Source organism: Numenius arquata, chromosome 7 (genome assembly GCF_964106895.1).
Source record: "Numenius arquata chromosome 7, bNumArq3.hap1.1, whole genome shotgun sequence".
In the NCBI taxonomy this organism is placed as follows: domain Eukaryota; kingdom Metazoa; phylum Chordata; class Aves; order Charadriiformes; family Scolopacidae; genus Numenius; species Numenius arquata.
Window position 1 is genome coordinate 21569954 of NC_133582.1, and position 21168 is coordinate 21591121.

The 21168-nt window shown below is 42.0% G+C and overlaps 1 protein-coding gene across 1 annotated transcript in view; it reads left to right on the forward strand.

Annotated features, from left to right (window-relative positions):
* Positions 1 to 518: 518 nt before the first annotated feature.
* The window catches only part of CLVS2 (clavesin 2), a 51101-nt gene continuing 30451 nt past the window's right edge, over positions 519 to 21168 (forward strand). Inside the window, exons 1-2 of the mRNA XM_074150761.1 lie at positions 519 to 970; positions 10876 to 11050. Coding sequence (XP_074006862.1) covers positions 582 to 970; positions 10876 to 11050 — 564 coding nt within the window. The 5' untranslated portion in view covers positions 519 to 581. The remainder of the gene's footprint in view (positions 971 to 10875; positions 11051 to 21168) is intronic.

Below are 21168 nucleotides of genomic sequence, written 5' to 3' on the forward strand. Positions count from 1 at the left end.
CCGTCAAATCCAGGGAGACGCTTCCGAAGCGGGGCGAGCGCCGATCTTACGTAAATGGTGCTGCTCCGGGGAGGGCAGCCCCCCTGCCAGCCCCGGGCCGGGGGAGAGCCCCCGGCAGACCCTCGCCCTGCCTAGCGGCCGGGTCCCCCTCGCTGCCGCTGCAGCCCGGCCTGAGATCCGCACCGGTACCGGCACCGGCGGGGGCGGGCGGCAACCGGCAACCCCGTCCCCGGCGGGTTTCGGCGCCTCGGCGGAGCGGGCTGCGGGGATGATGCGGAGCGTCGGACCCCGCGGCGGGGCGGGCGCTATGTCAGAGAGATAACGCGCCTCCGCCAGCAGCCCGGGGCCAGTCTCGGTGCCAGCCTCCCCTCCCGTGCCCGGGACCCGGCTGCCTGGGAGCCGCTCGCTTCTCGGCGGCCGGACTGGCAGCGGCGGCGGGGCCGCGGAGCGGCGGGGCGAGGCCCGGCGGGGCGGGGGAGCGGCGGCCGGCCGTGCCGGGGCACCCCGCCTCCGGGGGGCAAGCGGCCGGGAGGCTGAGGAGCGCAGGCAGCAGAGGCGGGGAGGAGGAGGAGGGCAGCGCCATGACTCATTTGCAGGCAGGTCTCTCCCCGGAGACTCTGGAGAAAGCCCGGCTGGAGCTGAACGAGAACCCCGACACCTTGCACCAGGACATCCAGGAGGTGCGGGACATGGTGATCACCCGGCCGGACATCGGCTTCCTCCGCACCGACGATGCCTTCATCCTGCGATTCCTGCGTGCCAGGAAGTTTCAGCACTTCGAGGCGTTTCGCCTCCTGGCCCAGTACTTTGAATATCGCCAGCAGAACCTGGACATGTTCAAGAGCTTCAAGGCCACGGACCCGGGCATCAAGCAGGCGCTGAAGGATGGTTTCCCCGGTGGGCTGGCCAACCTGGACCACTACGGCAGGAAGATCCTCGTCCTTTTTGCTGCCAACTGGGACCAAAGCAGGTAAAAGCAGAGCCACCCGCTCGCCTGAACCCCTTCTTTCCCTGGGCAATGTGTGGGAAAAGCTGTGCCAGAGCAGAGGATGGGTGGGGGGCAGGGACACACCCTGCTCTGCCCACAGGGGGCTGGGCAGCAGCCTGCAAGGCAGAGAGAAGAGAAAGAAGAAATGTATTTTATGGCTTAGGGCCTTTTCAACCTTCTCATCCTTTAGGCTCTGAATTTTGGGAGGGAAGCAGGAACTGCTCGGGTGGTCTTCTCAACTGGCTGATATGAGGTTTACACTCTTCTGCCTCCCCTTAGCTGAAGTGAGCTGGAACAGTAGATGATGTGCTTAGCCCCCTGACAAAGGCTGGTTGCAATCCCTGTGCTGGTCTGTCTGCTTCAGCACACACAGAGCTGCCCAGTTGCCGTAGGAGAAAGTGGGAGATGCTGTGTGTAGAATAGGAGTATCCATCATGGCTTTTGAACTGAAAAGTTTGCCTGTGCAGGAAACGGAGGCTCTGAATCCTTTCCCACAGCGAAAGAAGGCTCTTCCCGAGCCACCTGGAAATGCCAGGGTGGAACTTAGAGTAACCACTTCTTTTTCCCACTCATGCTGCTCCAAGTGTGAATTCCCTGCATATTAAGATTCAATCACACAAAGCTTTGGCAGCAAATTGAAGGAGACCAATGCAGTCCCTGGAACAATTTCTGATCCTTTTTGGAACTTCTGTGGCCTGAAGATGACTTAGCAGGCTGACCCAAGAGCTGTATCCTACCAAGGCCCTTTCTTCTAGCAATCAGCTTGATACTATGTGACACTATTTGGTTATTCTAAATACCTCATTGGGTGTCATACCTAGTTTCTCCTGCAGTCTAAAATTACATCCACAAAAATTGCTTGATTTTCAGCACATGAAAATGAATGAATTCATTAAGAGTGAGCTCTAAAGCTTACTTCTGTAGGCTTTTCCTAGCTCCTGGAGGCTTTCCCTAGTCTCCCAGCCTGAGAGAAGGTTTAGGATTTGAAGCACTTCATAGTGACAAAACTTAAAAGTCTTGCTAGTCGCCTTCACATGAACCCCAACCATGTTTTGTGCCATCAGCACAGGCAGTGCTGAGTGCTCAGTGCAGATATCCCAAGCTCAGCTATTTTGAAACGTGGGGAGTGTTTCAATAGCTTGCAGTGGGGATAGAAAGGACAACATTTGGGGGACTGGCATGCTTAAGCTTGCCCTTTAAGTGTTTGTGTGGCTGTCCTCTTGCAGGCTGTGTCGATAGCTGTTGCAGGGAGTGACCCCACAGCTCCCTGTAGCAGTCTGTGTTACAGGTTGGGATGACTATCGCCCAGAGAGAGCCATGCCCCCCATGGCTTTCCTCCTCTCCAGACAGGGTGGCCACATCCACACTGCCTATGGGGAGAGTTTCCTGGCCCTTGCTAACCCATGAATCATGGCCAGGGACTGGGAGAAAGCTGTCTGGCACAAATCAAAACTGCCCACGACCTTGTTAACAACTAGAAAGTGTGGGTGAACATATGCAGAGCGGGGGCCAGTGTCCTTTCCCTGCTTCAGTTTTCTGGCAGATGGAGCCAAAGAAGCTGAGTGAGGAAGCAGAGGTGATGAGGCTAAGGACTCTCCGGGTGAGCTTCATTGCCCACATAAGGACCAGGTCAACTTTTTATTTTAAAAACAGCTTCAAAAACTCTTAAAAAATCCCCAAATGAAGAATTAGCAAAGAGGTGGATGTTTAGGCCTTTTATTAAGTCATATGTCTACCATGAAGACGTTCCCTTGTTAAAGATAGTGTGCCTACTTTATACTGTTATTTCTCATTAACAAAAAAAAACCCCAAAGCTTGATGTGACATCTTTCAGATCATTAGTTCCTAGTCAAAAGAACACCAAGAATTCAAATTCAGAGACAAAGTAGCATTTAAAAAAATAATTGCTATGTGAAAAGAATAGATTTATTTTCTTCTTAATTTTGGATGTGCTGATATTTAAACTGCATGGAATCAGCTGACACACCATTAAATTTATTGTAATCTTTTTCATGAAGTCCTGTTGGTACAGTTGGTACCTGTTGGTACATTTATATTATAGTAGCGAAGTGAGTGGGGTACACCAGAGTACCTAATGGCCGTGTTTGCAATTGGGTGCCTATTGCGCTTCAGCACTGCCCGCCCACTGTACGGCTGTAATTCAGAGCCAGGGATTTGTTTTCAGATAGACCACTCAGACAAAGGGGAGAGACCTGAAGCCCAGCTGCCGGGAGTGGCTTGCTCCAAGGCACATGACAAGTCAGTGACAGAGCCGGGAGTGCAGCTAGTTCACTTTCTTTTCTAATTAGTTTAGGGTCTTCCGTTATCAGCAACTGAACCTGGGGAGCACTGTGTATGGAACTGACACTGGAGCTGCTATGCAATATGTCTCAAGCTTATGCCTTAACTGACTTGAGATCTTACAGTAACATAAACTAGTACTCCTCTGGCAGCAGCACTGGGAGGATTACTTCTTGAAGTCTGTCTTGTTAGGGCCTCTTCATATGCTTCATAAACTAAGTTAATAGAGCACAGCAAGCCTCCAAATTTATCATGTGTTTACAACTTATTATGGCCAGCATGTAACAATTAGAAATAAAAAGTTCCAATTTGTTATTTAAATGAATAGCAGACATACTATAGATGATTTATATAGCACCGGCAGCCCATGATTTACATCGTTCCAATTAGAAAGAAAAGTGTGGGAGGCAAAAAATTCCTATGGTAAAACAAGCCTGTGTACTAGATGTTAAATCATTAAGCTAAAGCAGGGCCTGAAAACTGTACCAGATGTCCTACCATCTGAGCAACTAAACCAGACATGTATTTAAAACAAACAAACAAAAAAAAGGACAGGTGAAAGATAAAGCATTGAGTAGCCCAGCAGCTTTTCAATGGGACCCTGCCCAGTTCCCCACCCTCCCCAGTCTCTACTATGGGGAAAGTGAAGAGGGTGGCATTCCTGCCAGGAGGCCGGATAGCCCTCGGGGAGGGATCAGCCTTCCCTATTAGCTTCCAGGTTGTTGATTTGTAACTACATTTGGCGTGTAGGTGTATAAGTGCATTTGAAGACTCCCTTTTCCTTAATGTGTCCAGCTGGTGAAGCTTTTTTCAGTTAATGGTACAATTAACTTCGACACAGTGGCAAGGGATATGTTGTCACACATGTTCTTCTATGTGCTTCGTGGCACCTAGACCCAAATTCCCCAGGAAAATCAGTCTGTTTTGATGCTATTTATTTGAAATCTTTCCCTGTATTAATTATCTCAGAACTTTCCCTAGAAAGTGCAATAGAAAAGTGCAGTAGAAAGGTGCAGCGATACCTAGTGCCTGTCTGTGTCACAGGGACCCAGTCAGCTCACACCATCCTCAGAGAATATGGAAATCCACCGCACTCCGTACCCTTGGCTCTGCTGTTGCATCGGATGAGTGACAGCAAGGCAAAGACAGAGTCCACTGATTTGCTTTCAAAACTATGCTTTCATGTGCAGAAGTGCTAGAAACTTTTCTTTTCCTCACGTTAAATGAAAATTTCAATTCTGTAGCTCTTAGGAGGCTGGGCTGCTCCTCAGCTCACTATTAACCACAGGCAAGTTAGCAGGGTATTTTTCAAGCTCTGATGGAGGCAGTGTGACAAAATAAATAGTAATGCTAACAATAATAACAGATTAACAATAACAAAATATGTGGCTAATAGAGTCAATTTTTGTTTGGAAGTAATATCTTTCAAATAATAATTATTAACTAGTGCAAACACTGTCATTTTTTCTACAGTTTTCCTGCTGACTGATGCTATCTTATTGTTTCCTAGCTTTCCCCCAGGTATCTGTATCTGCCTATTATCACTTGTATTTAGACTGAGTGTTGTGGCTGGGGATCTTTTTTTAATCAATGCTAATGTAAAATTTAGATCAGCTGAATCTTCATCCAGGGCTGTGACTACTAGGCACTGGGCTAACATAAAGGGGTAATAAATGGTATTAAATCTGAATCTAAAAGGTAATCTGGTAAAATATTCGAGGCAGTTTCTATTTTTCTATGCATTTTTGTAACACTGGTGGTGATTTTGGTGTTTAGAATAAGTGTCCCTAGTGGCACGCTGCCACTATTTAAGCAGGATAGCTATAAGAGAAGCTTCAATCCCCCATCTTTTCTACATTCAAATCTGTACCAAGACTGCCAAACTGAGGAGACCTCAAGCATCATTTCTAGGTACTCCTTTGTGTATCTCAAGGGCTCTTGTTTCACTGAAATCCTAAAAATATTAAGCAAGAGCAGTAGGTTAGAAATGGGATGATGGCTCGGAGACTTGACCAGCTTTCTCTTTTAAACCGTAGCTGCACAAGAGCTCATTTGACAGAAACCTTTACTTGTCCAAATGGTGATGATCTTAAAATTCAAGCAAAGAAGAGTTACCATTTATCTCTTATAGCTAACAGTTTGCATCCTGAGAGGAAGGCTCATGCCACTCAGTTTTAATTCTCAAAATAATTTGAAATTTCTTGATATTGGGGGGGTGGGGGAGAGATGACAAATAACAATAAGATAGTACGGTAATTCTGCCGAATCAGATTATGCGTTATTCAGTGCAAGCGTGAATTGACTGGAACCAGAATCTGGTTGAACAGATGATATGGTGGATGCCACCCATCATCAAGAACATAAAATACTGAAAACAGCTGACACAGCTGGATTTGACGAGATATCTGTACCCTGCATCTCTCTGTCTCTTCTCTTTCTGTTGGCCTGGTGGAAATTACAGGGGCCTCTGGGAGTGAAGAGGATGCATAGACCACATCACTATGATCTTTCACCTTTGCCTCTTGGTTAAGTACTACCAAGAGCTGACAGCAGTGTCTGCCAGACTGTTTTTTCCAGAAATCCTTGAATTTGTTCATGTCCCATGGAAAATTCTCAAATAATTTCTTTTTTGTAAAGGAGAAATTGCTGCCACTGTTAAATTACAAGAGAGCAGGATGCTCAGTTAATTGTTTGAGCTGTTCTGTTCTTGACAAATCAAGACCTCAGTGAGGCATTACCCTAGAAAACTCTGTTGCTGTCGTGGTACAAATGGTAGCCATCCCGAAGCCTTTGAAAGAATCGCTGTCAGTGTGGCTATTAACTTGTCAGGCCTTCCCAGGCTCTTTGCTTTAAAGTCAACCTGAATGAAAAATTTCAAGAAGTAGCAGAATGTGTCCGCACACCAGTCCCCACCTCATTTGAGCTCAGGCTGGGACTCACATAGAAAAGAAACATGAACAGTACATTATATATGTGATAACATATTTCCAGCATTTGTTATTCCCAGTAACAACTGGGCAAAAAAAAAAGTTGTCTAAGCTCTCCGTTGAATTAATCACGGTTCTATAAATAGAGGGCATTAAATACATTTAAATTAACTGTGAGTTCTCGATTATCCTAGCAATTAGTAATACCTTGCTAGCTACGCTATGTCCCATAAGAGTCTGTTTAAACAAGTGAATGCAACTGAATTTAGCCATAAATAAATAAGGATTTATTTCTGCACAGCCTAACTCCAGGGTACTACAGCCACTGCAGCAAATCAGGCCCAGCACACCCTGCCTACCCGGCAGCACTGGAGCAGCCCTTGTGAAACTGGGGCCAGGGCAAAAGGAGTGACTTGCTGTCCCCTAAATACACACTGTTACTTAACACAGATTGGTAAGAATGACACCATATCATCTTCCCTCAGACTGAACATCATGGTCCCTTAAAATTAAAGGCTAATATGTTGATTTTTTTTTTTTTTTCTTTAAAGTAGAAAGGCAGTAAAAGCCATCTTAGACCAATTTTATTTCACGCTCGCTAGCTTATCCCATTTTTCTCCCATTTGATTGGTTATATTTCTGTATCTATATAGAAAGTAATTCCAGTGTGGAATAAAAGTTTCAGCAGTGCAAAAATTTCCCTAAAGTCCAGCCGAGGCTGGCGTGAATTTTATGGCAGAGCCTGTGCATCCTGGTGCTGACAGGAACAGTAGTAGCAGTGAGGTGAAGTGTTGAACAACATGGAGCTGCAGTGGATTAAAGATGAGTCTTTATGCAAATAAGTCTGTGCTATGTGAAAGCTTCAGTATGGTTTCTTTAATCATGTTTCATTTGCTTGGGCTGTTCAGCTGATACTTTCAATACTCAGCTTGCCATTTGCACCACCTAAGATTTCATCTATCGCACCGGGTTTACAGCTCTGGCTTGCCTCAGCATGTGTCCAGAGTAAAAGCTGCTTTAAATATCCACTAATGGATTTGCCTTTCTTGTCTGGTTGTCTGTGCTGTACTTAAGTAAGGTGTCAAAACGAAGAGAAGAGGTCCATCACAGAATGAAGGATAGCTCCTATCCTCAACTAATTGCGCTGAAGGGTATTTGAGGTGGAAAGCTTAGTTGTTAGTGACTTGTCTCTGTCGACTCCAAATGTGGTTTTTTAGACTTAAAGAATACTTCAGGTACCTTCCTCTGGCAGAAGGTGTTTATGCTTACTTTTAGCTAGACTTGTGTTCTTCAGGACTTGTTTTCACTGAGAAGACAACCCTTTGTCTTTTTCAGTGAGTAAACATACAATATCGTTGTTGTTGTGGACTGTATTTCTTACACTGCAGTAGGAGTGTAAGAATACTAGCAAACCTGCAATAGGAGTTACAGTGATGGTGAATTTGCCATAGATTTGTGGAAGCCCAGCCCTGCGGCCATTTGTTACTCTCTGTGGTGGATGAAATCCTGTCTTGTTGACAGCTTTCCCATTGACTTGTATGAATTCTGGACATAATTAGGTGTATTTTTATCACTTAGGTATATATAAAAGCATTTTATGGCCAGTCTTAGAGATCTGATTGGCTTCATAAAAAAAGAATCTTTACGTCTAAGGCACCAGATTTCTAGCAGCCTTGTGCCACTAGGGAGCCGTTAATCCAAAGCACGTGATGTCTTCTTGAACTCCTTAGGGAGGACATTAGAGGTCTACATCAGGAACTTGGGACCCATCTGTTTGGACTGGATGTAGGGTGCTTGCAGAAGCCTTCTGCTTCGTGGAGTTCTTCTCCTGGAGTATGAGATCCTCTGAGCAGGGCAGCAAAAACGTCAAGTGAGGTTGAGGCTAATTTTAGGATTTGAGTATTTTTAATGTCTGTTTCTTGTATGAGCTTTGATAGATGGTCTTCCTCAGAGTGAGGCATTATGCTGCTGCTCTCCCACTGTCTCACCTGATGTGATTTCCTTCCCAGTGCAATATTTCCCCTGGGAAGGCCTCTTAGAGGGTGTACCTCCATCTAATTTCATGAAAAAAAAATAGTATTTCTGACACCTTCACCACCTTGTGGAGGTAACCAGGGGTTTGAAGGCAGTTGGCCATGGTCTGAGCCCAGCCCTGACCCTGAACACGACTCTGTAAGCCTCCTTCCCTCAGGCTAAGCATATGTTTTAATCCTGGTGCTGGCAGTTGTACAAAATGCATGTCAAACAGGGGATTTTTAGTTCCCATGTTGATTAGGTGCCCTCCACTCTCCATGCACCAGTGTTGTACTGGATAGGAAGACTGGTCTGCAGATACACTAGGCAAACTCAGACATTTTTAGTGCCAGGAAAACCATCTATAGTCTTCATGCTGCCAAACACTCCCTACATGTCCCATTATACATGCGCAAACTCATTTGGGAAAGAGCCGATGCATGATTTCATTTTTCCTCAGGTCACTCCTCACACTGCGGTGCTGGGGGTGAGTGTTTGTTTGCTTTTTCAGAGGTCTCAGCAGCGACGGTGGCATTTTCCCCACACATCCAGCAGTTGGGCTTGAGGGAGCTGCTGTGCCTGGGGAGAGGTGGAGCATCAGCAGTCCCTCTGCCCCCAGGCAGGTTGGCTTAAGGGCATTCCATTTAGAGAAATGGTCTTTCCTGCGCCCCCCCCACCCCCCCCTCCCCGTCAAAAAGAGATGGAGAGTTTTAGCATTTTGAAGATTTCCATAGGGAAATTAGAGAGAAGAATTTTTCTTGTACTGTTTCCTCCCCCAGTTGAAAAAGCCTGAACAAAAAGGAGAGAGCATTCCAAACTTCATGTAAACCTTAGATCTCAGAAAAGTAAAGCCTTAGAAAAAAGTTAAATCTCAGAAAATATGAATATGAAAATTTTTATCCCAGTCAGCTAAACCAAATTCAAAGCAAAATAAGGGTTTCCAAAATGAAGAGAAGAATCATGTAAAACAATGCTTCCCCTAATGTCTTCTGGGGAAAACATACTTTGTCTTGTTCACTTGTGTTAGGCTGACGTTAAGATAGTCCTTTCCTAGTCCCTTTCCTAGGAATGCATAGTTGAGAAGTTCACTGAGTTTTATTTGGCTGAAAGAAAAAGATGGAAAGATGCGAGGAGTCAGCTTGAGCAGATTAATTTCATTTATGTTATTTCCTTTTATAGATACTTTCAAAATATGGTTATGTACACAATAGAACAGTGCACTCATATTAAAGCAAGTAGAAGTCAGTATAATTTAATGTAATTTCTAAATAGGCACACAGGCTCTTTGCTACATATGCAGTATGGTAAAGATTTCTCAGGGGACTCATAATTTTGAGAACTTCTATGTTTGATACCATCATGGGAGGCTTTTAAAAGGCCTTATTTAAAAATATCTGCACAAACACTAAAGATTTAACTCTTTCTTTTATTCCTGGAATATTTGCTGATGTTTTTCTGGTTTAGCTTTCTAATGCTGCATCTGATACTGTGGTGTGGACTGGCAAATTTATATCTGTTTCAGTAACTATATATCTTACTTTTAAAAAAGATTTTTAGATATAAAACATAGATAAGCCTTGAAAAAATCAACAAACTATTACTTTCATATCTCTTAAAAAAGCCTGGATAATTCAAGTGTTTCACCTTTTAAAAAAAAACAAAACTCAATAGCCTAAACTGCAAGTTGATTAATAACTCTATTATATGGCAGTCTAAGATGACATTGCTGTATATATTTAAGCTATTGAGCTGCTGTATTAGGTGCTTTAGCTTCAAAAAGAAAGATCATACTCATCAGGGCTTGGCAATATGGAATTATGTCTTCTTTTACAAGTTCATCAATCTAAGAAAAGATTACGTGCATATATGTAAACCACATAATTACATATTGTAGGTGGCATCTCTAAATTTAACCCCAGATTTAATACAGAAAATTCTAGGACCAATGAATACCGCTTTCCAGACTTACTTCTGAAACCACATAATTTGGATATACAAAGTACTCAGTACTCAGAAGGCAGTTAAGTAACTCTTAAAGGTTGCTATTGCTCTTAACCAGAAACACCTCAAAGCCCTAGTGTGTGTTACTTTCTGCTTTCAAGATTCTTGAGTAATCAGCCTTCTGTAATACCCTTTGTAGATTTAAGAGAAAACATTACCCAGAGAGAGGGACAAGGGGAGCATGTGAAAATTCCTTTTTTGGCTGATAATTTTGTAGAAGCTTTTATTTCAATCTCTTGCAAAAATATACGAGGAAACTTTGGGTCTAGGCATCTGGTGTTAGACTCTGGTTTTGGTATCATTATGATTTTAGAAAAATACTGTTTGCATAGGTATGTTTGTACAGACATTTAATAAAAAGCATAGATAATAAAGCAGCTTAGGAGACTACAGTTAGTTATATTCCTGTGGTTTGTTCTGGCTGGCTGATGGTCTAGACGTACGTAATCCTGCTCCAGAGGATGCGTTCAACTAATTGAGTTTTTGAGACTTTTCCAGCTTTACATACCCAGGACTGCTAAGGATATGTTGGCACCCCTTTAATTTAACCTCTTGATAAACAGTACAAAGGAAGAACTCTCAGAACTTCTCCACGTCTGTGGTCGTTGCTCCTTTCCTAACCAGCTCTCCCCTTAACCTTCACAGGTACACACTGGTGGATATTTTGCGCGCCATACTTCTTTCTTTAGAAGCCATGATAGAAGACCCGGAGCTTCAAGTGAATGGATTTGTTTTGATTATAGACTGGAGCAACTTCACCTTCAAGCAGGCCTCCAAGCTCACACCAAGCATGCTTAGATTAGCCATCGAGGGCCTTCAGGTAACATTCATCTTTTCTTTCTTTCCCTAGTTCTCCTTCATTTTGAAGTTCCTTACAAATCTAGGTGGCTAAAGAAAAAACGAACAAAACAAAAATCCAAGAACTTCTGAATAGCAAGGTTATTAGAACCTTAAGGTATGGGTGAACAGGCAAGCTACAGTGGCACAGGCTGACGTGTGAGCTCAGTCTGCTAACTGCAGTAACTCCTGCTGTACAGGCTCCTTTGCCATAAATAAGAGGTAACGTTTCTGTCTTTATTCCAAAGTGGCTGGCTTCCTGTAAATTCAGACTGTAGCTTCTGCGGCAGCAAGTTAGAAGTAATCAGTTTATCTTGTCATTTTGCACAGGGCTAATGAAATATGGGTTGCTGCTGCCACACCGGTTGTTTTTTTTTTCGTTGATTCCATTGGAGACAGGCTCTACATCATTTGTCTGAAAAGCGTGGGGCACTGTGATTAGACAGTTAGCGGGGACTATTTACTTACTCAAAGTTCAGCATGTGCTTGGCTCTTCTGCTGGGTCAGGATTAAATTGAGCAGCAGCTTCTGGGACTGAGTATACAGTGATTTACATTTCTTTCTGCTCATTGTAAATGCACTTTACATGGCACAGGCACATTGGTGTAAAGGATACTACATAACTCTTGGCTGTCTCCTATGATCTTTAATGCTTATTAAAATGAAAAACTAGAATCTGCAAAATAGTTGTTTTCTGTGCAAGTTTGAGTTGCTGTGTTAAAAATACCAGTAATTCACTCCTGTGGCAGTGTGCCTTGGTTTTACAAGGATATATATTCCTTTTCTGTGATGTTTTTATCATTTATACATTTTTATTACTCATAAAACAAAATAACAGCCTTATCTTTGAACTTTCTTCACTTTGATATTGCTATTTTTGAAGGAACTCGTATAGCAGTAGTATGGAGTTTTGATCTAAATCTTGAAATGGCTTAACCAATATTCCACCTGCTGTTGCACACAGAAGGGTAGTGAGAGTCATGAGACAAAGATCTCAGTTTTCATTTTGTTGTGTTTCCTTATGCAATGGTGTGATTCCATGGTCTTGAGAACTACATTAGAAGGCAGCAGTGAGATCTGTGCTCTAGTAGTGCTGTGTTTCCTTTTATTGCTTTCAAAGGTGTTTTGTTTTTTGAGCTATTTTTCAAAGTTAGCCATTGTTTTCTTCTTTAGAACACAAATAAATAATTTAGTAGTCTTTTTTTTTTTTTTTAAATGGTGGTGTTTCTTCTTGGACGTTAATCAGAGATGGTTATTTTGAGGAGAGTTGCACTGGATAATTGCATCTGAAAATATGATGTATGACCTACCAAACCAGGTGGGCTCTGAGAGTCCGTGTTCTCCTGCCACTGAATGGTTCATTAGTGAGTTGAGGTGAAGTCCATTGGCTTAATTTGCCCATGCCCCCAGCTTTGTATGTTCAAATATCCCGACTCTGATGGTGGCCAGCACCAAGGGCATCATTTTGTGCCCACGGTCTTCAGTCCTGTTGACTCCAGAGATGTAAAACTGTGCATGAAATGCTCCAGAAGAGGGAATAAGAAGGCACTGAAATGGCAAATGTGAGATAAAACTCTCCCAACGCTCAAGGAATCTGTCCTAATCTGTGACAAGTATTGTTATCTGTAAGCAGCAACTTTTACTAGGCCTTTTACCACAAGTCTTTTGAAGAAATCAATTAATTGGGCTCTCATAATACAGCTTTTAATTTTCTGTGGAGAACCACTGAGGGAATGAGGACTAACATTCTTATACTAGCAAAATTGACTGACTCTCTAATGGTATTTTCTCAGTAGTTATACTACTTGGGGGTTTATATTTAATTTATTATATTTTTTTTTGCCTTAAAGACACATTAGATTCAATGGAAAGGACTAAAGACAACTGTACTGAGCATCTTGGAGGGAGAACCTCACTTCAAAAACAATTGCTATCAGGAAGGAAATAAGAGGAAAGTATGGTGAAAAGGTGGTACAGAGAGAACTTGGGCTTGCACCTTCTTGCAAGATTTCATGCCTGAAACAGGGACTGCCTTTTCTTTTATTTTGGACAAAAATGCATAGTGGAAACATCATTCTGAATGATGTTAAAGTAAAAAGTGCTTAGTCAGGTGGTATGAAAAAGAACAACTCACACGCACTGTTTATTTTTGATCTTTGTAAATACTCTCTGTTTAATCAGAGAAATGGAATTTACTTTGGCTTATAAGATTTAACAGGGCTCAAGATGCTGAACTTTACCATTTGGGGAATTTAAATATTTGTGTTACTTGGGTGGAAAGGGACAGGGAAAGTGGGATTACTGACCACTGAATTTGATGTTAACCAAATCCTTTTGCCTCCTGAGTGAAATCTACTAAATTTGCATTATATTTGCTTAGAGTCCATGGTAAGCAGACTATTCAATATGGTATGTACCAAAGAGAGTCGATTACAAGCTATGGAATTTCTGGGATCTTCACAACTGGTTATTTTTTAGGAAATTGCTTTTGAAAGCAAGATATAGTAAGTAAAGTAAATATATACAGTTTTCTACTGGAGATAAATTCTGCCATACGCTTTGTCTGCATATCTATGTTAAATGACAGTATGAAAAGAATCATACCCTAACTAACTTGTATACAAGAGAAAAACATCCTAGGTAGTTGTTTGCAGGAAAAGAGCTTTTTGGCTGTGGAATTTTTAATGTTAAAGAAGAGTGATTATCTGTAAACTAATGTGAATTTCCAGCATATCCATCCCAACAGTGCTGTATCAACCAGTCCACTGGTGCAGTGTAGGTCCGTGCTGATTTTTATATCAAAGGTATTTACTAGTCAAGAAGCAAAAACCTCCTGTGTAGGTTGTGGCACTTGGCTAGGACTCTGGAGAGCTCAGAAGAAAACCAGTCCTAACTTTCCATAGACAGTGATGAGCTCCAAGCTCTTACCACACAAGAATGACATCTTGATGTTGTGGTCTGATAAATAGCTCTATGAAAATACAATCTCAATACATAATGTTGCTTGAAAAAGCAGATCAAATGTTAGGAATTGTAAGGAGAGGAATGGAGAGCAGGGAACATGGTGAAGCCACTGCAAAAATCTGTGCCGTTGCTTCCATCTTGAAGTCATGCTTCTGATTTTCTGTCTTGGAAAGACTACTGTAGGACTGGAGAAGGGCAAAAAACCCCCAAAAGGTGTGGGTTGGTTTCTGTATAAGGAACAACTAAGTTGGCTGGTATTTTTCTGGATGGAAGAAGAAAAACTGGAGGGAAACTACAGGTATTGATAAAACCATAGGATCACAGGATAACTCAGGTTGGAAGAGACCTTATGAGGTCAGACCAGGATACAAACAAGGTCATGGGTGGCTGGAGAGAGTGGACAAGCTGCAGACATTCTTTGTTACCTCCATTTTAAGAAATAACCATCATTAGATGATACTAGCAAGAGGCCTGGCTCTTAATATGACAAGTGATTCGTTGTACAATATCCAGGTGATCTGTGGAACTCCTTGCCATGGGAAATCCTGAGTGATAAGAATTTAGTTGTGTTCAGGGAAAATGGGTAAGTTTCTGGAAGAGAAATGAACTGAGGATTACTGAATATGTAAAAACCACATCAAAGTTCAGAATTCCTCAGGCTGCACATAGTTGGAGGTGAGATGAATGCTGAGTGGAAATATCACGCATGCTGTCTGTATTGCATCTACTCTAGGCTCTCATTTTTCACCTTTGTTAAGGAGAGGGTATGCGGTTAGATGAAGTTTTGATGGGACACAGTTAAGTGAAGTGTATATTCTACCCCCGCCCCCTATTTTTATAACCTGTCTTTCGTTTTACTGCTCCTGACACTCCCATGGCCCCTTCTGCCAGAACACTGAGCTGGGAACACTTGAGCAAAGGAGGGAGGAGGTTCTGGGTATGGTTCTTTTCTTTGTGATAGTCCTTTTATAGCTGTTTATATAGGCTTTTTATTAACTATCAAGAGAGCATTGTTTTTACAAAGCAGGTGAAAACAGTGTCAAAGACCAAAAGTTTAATTTGAAAATTATATTGAAAGTTGGGGTTTATTATTAACTTCGACAGACAGCTTTGGGGGTAATTATAAGTGAGCTTTGCAAAATGGAAAATTGTGGGTATGCATAAGACACTTTAACTGATTAACTGATATTTAGGATTCTAAAACCTGGAACACTAAATCTTTCTTAAATGCTTGATTTCTGTTTAGCTCATAATAGTAGTTGCACACATGACAGATTTGTTTTGCATGTTGTCACTCAGGCAGGCTGTACCTCCAAATGCTTTGCAAAACTGTGTAGATATTGGTGGCTGAATATTAATGCTTTTCCTCTAGGTAAAAAGCTGGGGGAAAAGAGATGATACACATTTAAACCATGAGCTGAACATACGTGGACAGTCAACATTGTTGCAGAAGAGAAAAGACTCTTGCTTTCGGGTTGAGGATGTTTACAGGAAGAGAGAGCGATAGTGTTGTGGGGGACAAGGGAGGTCTTTCTGTAACAAAGGAAGGCTTCATAAGCTAAAACAAACTCCTTACTGTGAACATGGAAGCAAAACAGAAAGAACATGAAGACAGCATGCTTGCAGCTACTATTGCTATCCAAAAAATCCTTCAAACAGCTGTTCTTGTGAATTGTAAGGACAATATCTCCAATCAGATTTGCTGCAGCAGTGTAAAGTGGAAGTAACAGAGAGCAGAGCATGTACAGTCCGGTGATGAAAGGGACAGGACTTCCTACTCCCATTTTCTTTAAGCATGAGCTTCATCAGTATCTTACAGGGAATCTTATCTGGAGGACATCATGTTTGGTTCAACCTTCTATTTAGATATCCACAGACAGTGCTTAATTTTTGCCACCTAGTTCTGGACTACATCTATACAACCGGCAGGTTTCAGTGTCAAGAATGCGTAAGTCAGGAACTTAGAGAACTAAGGACGCCTCTGAAAACAGTATTTTGACTTCATATAATTACATGGTCACATGCTATGTGCAGTGCATAAGATTGTTAATAATGAGTTTAAGGAACAGTTACTCAGTACTAGCAATGAGTTATCAGTCAGCAGCAAACCACACAAAAAGAGCTTTAAATGTCTTTGCACCCAAACTTAAAACCCTAAGAGCCATTCATTCAGTGCTTGAGTTTTCCGCCAGTTTTTGAGAATAGGGTCCTAACACGTGACATAGTGTTTGGGAGGGTATTAAAAAGTAGCAGGCTCAAGCTTTTAGTGGGAGTATCTTCTGCTTTCAGGAGAGCTAGTAAATCATGTAGCTGCTTTCATTCAGCTTTTTATCAAAGAATTAAGCTGTTTGCAAATGCTAGAGTCCCCTGAGCCCAGGACCAGTCCAGAGAGTGGAGGAACGTGCCTGTAAACAGCATAATTTCAACACCAAACCAGCACCAATCCAACTCATGTTCTGTAGCAGCAGCAGCATAGGATATTTTTCCTAAGAGCTTGTTATTTTACAAGAGTGTGCATATATTTTTCTCTTCTGTACTTGTAAAAAGGGCATCAAAAAGGCTTGCTAGGAATTTAACGTGGAAACATGGTGGACTGGAGGTGATTGTTAGTTCTAGCTTCTCAACTGCTGTCTGAATGGGTTTAACCTGCCAGGTGAGAAAGGACTTGGTGGCCGGAGCTCGGGTTCAGTTGCTAACAGGCATGTCTATGTAGACATAGCCATTATTCAGTGTGCTCCCAGCTGTTAACCTGTTATCTAAAGACAATAATTAATTTCCTTGCCAGATTCTTTTATGATGCTCATCAATAAAAAATTGTTGAATGCCTTTCAAATGGTAATTTATTTATTCTCACAGACACAATTTTAAGATGAGGGGATGCTATTGTCTCTTCTTTTTTTCCAGCCAAGAGATATTCCACTGAGACATTACTGTTAGAAGTGTCTGCTAATTTGCGATGCCCACTGTGACAGGCCATGGTCTGATTTTCAGTCACCTTTTATACATTCAGAGTCCAGCTGCCATTTCTTTTTGATCAGGAGGATTCAAGACTTCTAAAATCTTGATCCTGAACCCCCAAGCCAGGAGCCTCAATTCTAGCATGGCCCAAATTTAGAGCTCCTCATTAGATGCTCTTTGAACGCACATAACGCCATGTGGGCTGCTGCATCTTTGAAAAAAGTGGTAAGAAGCAGTAGACTGAACTCCCCTTTCACCCCCAGAAACTCTACTGTGTGGCATCTTACTGAAAACTGCAAGGATGCTTAATAGAGTTAAATATCCACCACCCAAACACTGCCACTGGAGATAGCGCAATAACTGCCTGCAGTAGGTTGTCATCCTCCATGTGAACCCGCATGAGAAAAAGAGTGGGCACTTTGCCAGTGTTTTGCAGATATTTGCTGTAAGCAAGGCATGATTATTTGTGGGGATCTTGGCTTCCGTTCAGGCACTTTGATCTAACTGGCACAGACTCTTCTGCCTGTTCCTTCTGCCCTTTTCCCTTTCAGCAGCCTTTGCCCCAGTCCTACCACTTCCCCAGTTCCTCATCCCACTCCTGTTGACATTGCCTTACTTTGTACTAGACTTCACAGGTGTGTTTTTTCTTGTCTCAGTGTTCTGATATCATGCTGCAAAACCTCAGTCACCATGGGTGATTGCATGGCATGTTCATCTTAGACTCCCTAGGAGATCTCAGCCTTTTCTGGTCTTGCTGTCCAAATGCTTTCCACGTCTGGCACCTAATCAGCTTCAAATCTCTCAACTTCAAATCTCCTTTTAACCAGTGTTCCCATTGCTCTTCGTACCACTCTGGAAAGCAGTACTAGAGAGGACGTCCTGACCTGTTCACATACCAAGTGAATCCTCTAGCCACCCAGCTATTAAGGAAGCAGTCCTTGTAGTTTCTCACACTGGAGTTGGTCTGGTGGGTATATACAACTCAGTGCTCATGGGGCCAGGCAGGAGATGTTGGGAGCTTCTGGAGATGTAGCGAGATGTCACGGTATGATCTGAGAAAAGAAGACTTTTTGTACCTGAAGTTTTTTCTAATTCAAGAAAGTATAGGATCATAGAATAGTTTGGGCTGGAAGGGACCTTGAAGATCATCTTGTTCCAACGCCCCTGCCATGGCCAGGGACACCTCCCACTAGACCATGTTGCTCAAAACCTCATCCAACCTGGTCTTGAACATTTCCAGGGATGGGGCATCCACAACTTCTCTGGGCAACCTGTTCCAGTGTCTCACCACCCTCACAGTAAAGAATTTCTTCCTAGTATCTAATGTAAATCTCCCCTTTTTCAGTTTAAAACAGTTACCCCTTGTCCTACTGCTACTCTCCGTGTTTAGGAGTCCCTCCCCATCTTTCCTGTAGGTGCCCTTTAAGTACTGGAAGGTTGCTAGAAGATCTAAGTAGCCATGGTGAGTGTAGAAACCAATGAAAATGCTCATAGTTGACATTTTTCCATCAGTTCTGTCACCAGAGAAAAACATCCAATTAAAATTATTGCAGCTCGAGAGAAAGAAAATAGAAGATATTCTTCTTGTTCGTGCAGACTGCCTCTTTCATGAGCTTTTGCTAAATGCTAACCACTTCATTTATTTTATCAGAAAACTGAATCTACCTGTATTAAATAAAGGTAGTGACTAAATTGCCCTGATTAAGCTGAAAAACTAATATATGCTAAGGTGAGTGTCACCAGCATGAGAAAAGAGGGCTTCTAACACAAACTCAGTGTAGGGAATTAACTGTTGGCACTGTGATTGACTTCCTGTTGCCTCTGGTAGGCCACAGCTTAACAACTATAGGGTTATGACCATTCCTCAGCTTTGAAATGTATAATTATTTTTGGAAGTGATTTTTCTCAATCAAGGTCTAAATAATTTCTCTTTGCTTCAGTATCTTAAGGCCATGAAGGGAATAAATAGTATTGCTCCTTGTAAGGTCACTCAGAAATAAAACCAATTTGTTCTGAATCATAACGTCAGAGACAGAAGGCATGTTTTAAGATCATAGTTCACCTTCCTGCTAAGGCAAGATTATCTCATGCGTTATATTTTCTAGTACTTCACACAGTTTAATTTAAAGTCTCGAAGGCAGAAACCTTTCTATGACTGCTTGCTCTTCAGATTTCCTCTCGGCTTTAATTCTAATTTTTTTATTTCAAAATGTCACCTCCTATAAAACTGTTTGCTATTTTACCATGTGCTGTTGGGTCCAAAGCAGGAATTGGTGTGTGGCATTTCAGTAACACAAAGAAAGGAATTGTTCGATGGAGTATCTATCTCCAACAGCAATGATCTGGAATCAGGACCTGGAGACATTCTTCTTGTCTTGTTTGCCACTGGAGATGGCGAGATGTGAGAAATCAGTGGAATCCTCTTTATTTGGGAAGCTTAAATTTGCCTTTTTTGATATTGTCCTAATTGCCTGTGTTATCAATGCATTTTATATACACATCTTTCATGTTTACCTCATAAGGATATGCTGGGTCATTTGGGGAATTATTTTCTGAAATAAGTCTAACCTTTATTTTCTGTGATGCTCATAAATCCTCTGTGATGATATTAGTGTGCACAGTTGTTACGTTGTTGTCTTCAGGATATACTGCCTTTGCAATAGTCCCCGTGATATCAGTTAAGCCTTCAGTGCCCCTTCCCCAAAACGATACAGTGTAATTTTTTGTGATATTTTTTATATTCCTTAGCAAGTGTTCGGCTCCTATCACAATTATTTTTTATGAATCCAGTTTGATTATAAGCAAAAATTTGATTTTGGTTATAAGTGATTGCCATGCAGGAAAAACACTGCTGTGATATTTCACTAATGCTGAAACACAAACATGGGAGCTTCTCTAGGGGAAAGTGCCATAAAAATGTGAAATGATATGGATGGTGATGGTTTCTGTCATCTCATGTTTCATAATCAAAAAAATTAAGACATTCTCATATGTTTTAATAGGCATAACTATGTTTAAGTAAGGGCTGCTCTGGTGATTTAAAGTAGTTCAGGAACTGAATGTTTAGATTTATAACACATAAAGAAAATTATATTTCTTCAGGAAAAATTAAGTATGAACTCCTCCTAAAACTTCATACTCCTACTTGGATAATATATATTTTTCAAAAAACCCCAGGCAAATTGCATTTCTCCAGTCATTTCCTGCATATCTCGCAAAGATCAGAATAAGTTCTTAAAAAAAAATATCTGACTTTCTGTTATGTGGAATGGGAAAATAGTGCTTGTGATCTTTCCCAATGTCTTCTGAAATAAAAAGGATTGGGCACTTAAGTTTTGTCTATACATAATGAATATACAAACACGGATATGGGCTGAAGCCTGAGGTGGCTGCACATATCAGCCTATTGGTGGATGTCTGGGTGTACTTCATTCCAAAAAACTGAATATAACTCCAGCGCCTGACACTGAGAAATTCTCATGCCAGCTTCTCACCCAGAATAGTTCTGGCCATGTCGGGGTGCTTGCTGGTTCTCGTGGGTTACATTTTAATTTGTACCTCACAGTATAGGCTGACTATAAAATGTGTATTCAGCTTCCTTATTTTATGCGTCTAACTTCAATACCACACAGTGACATTGGAAAATGCAATCTTAAATCAGTGATTAAATATTGTATTTTCAAATATATTTGTTAGTTTCTTGCTTTTTAAAGTTGGTTCTTAAGAATCTGTTATATCTATTAGAATAATTTTTGGGAGGGCTTTCTGTCTGAGAAGTGGTGGATTTCAACCCCTTGCACTTCCCTTGTTGAAAACATTTTCTGGAAGGAGACAGTGGTTCTGCTGTGATTCAGGAGAGGGCCTCCCTAAGGTATGTTTAGACAGCAGTTGTCATTAATTCTTACCTGATCTTGCACTGGATGTGCCTTATTACCACAAAATCTCCCGAGTTTGTTGGGAAGCACCTTCATCCTGCACTAAGCCATTTGACTGAAAGTATCATTTAGAGCACTGCATCTTCTGGCTGAAAGCCACCATGCTAAGTATGAAGGATCCAGATTAAATCATCAAGTACTGGTAGTTCTCCAGCGTTCTTCTTGTGAATTCTTTGCAAGGTACAGCCAGTCCCCTGAGGTCTGCAGTGGATCCTTCAGACCATCATACGTAAAACCCACAGAG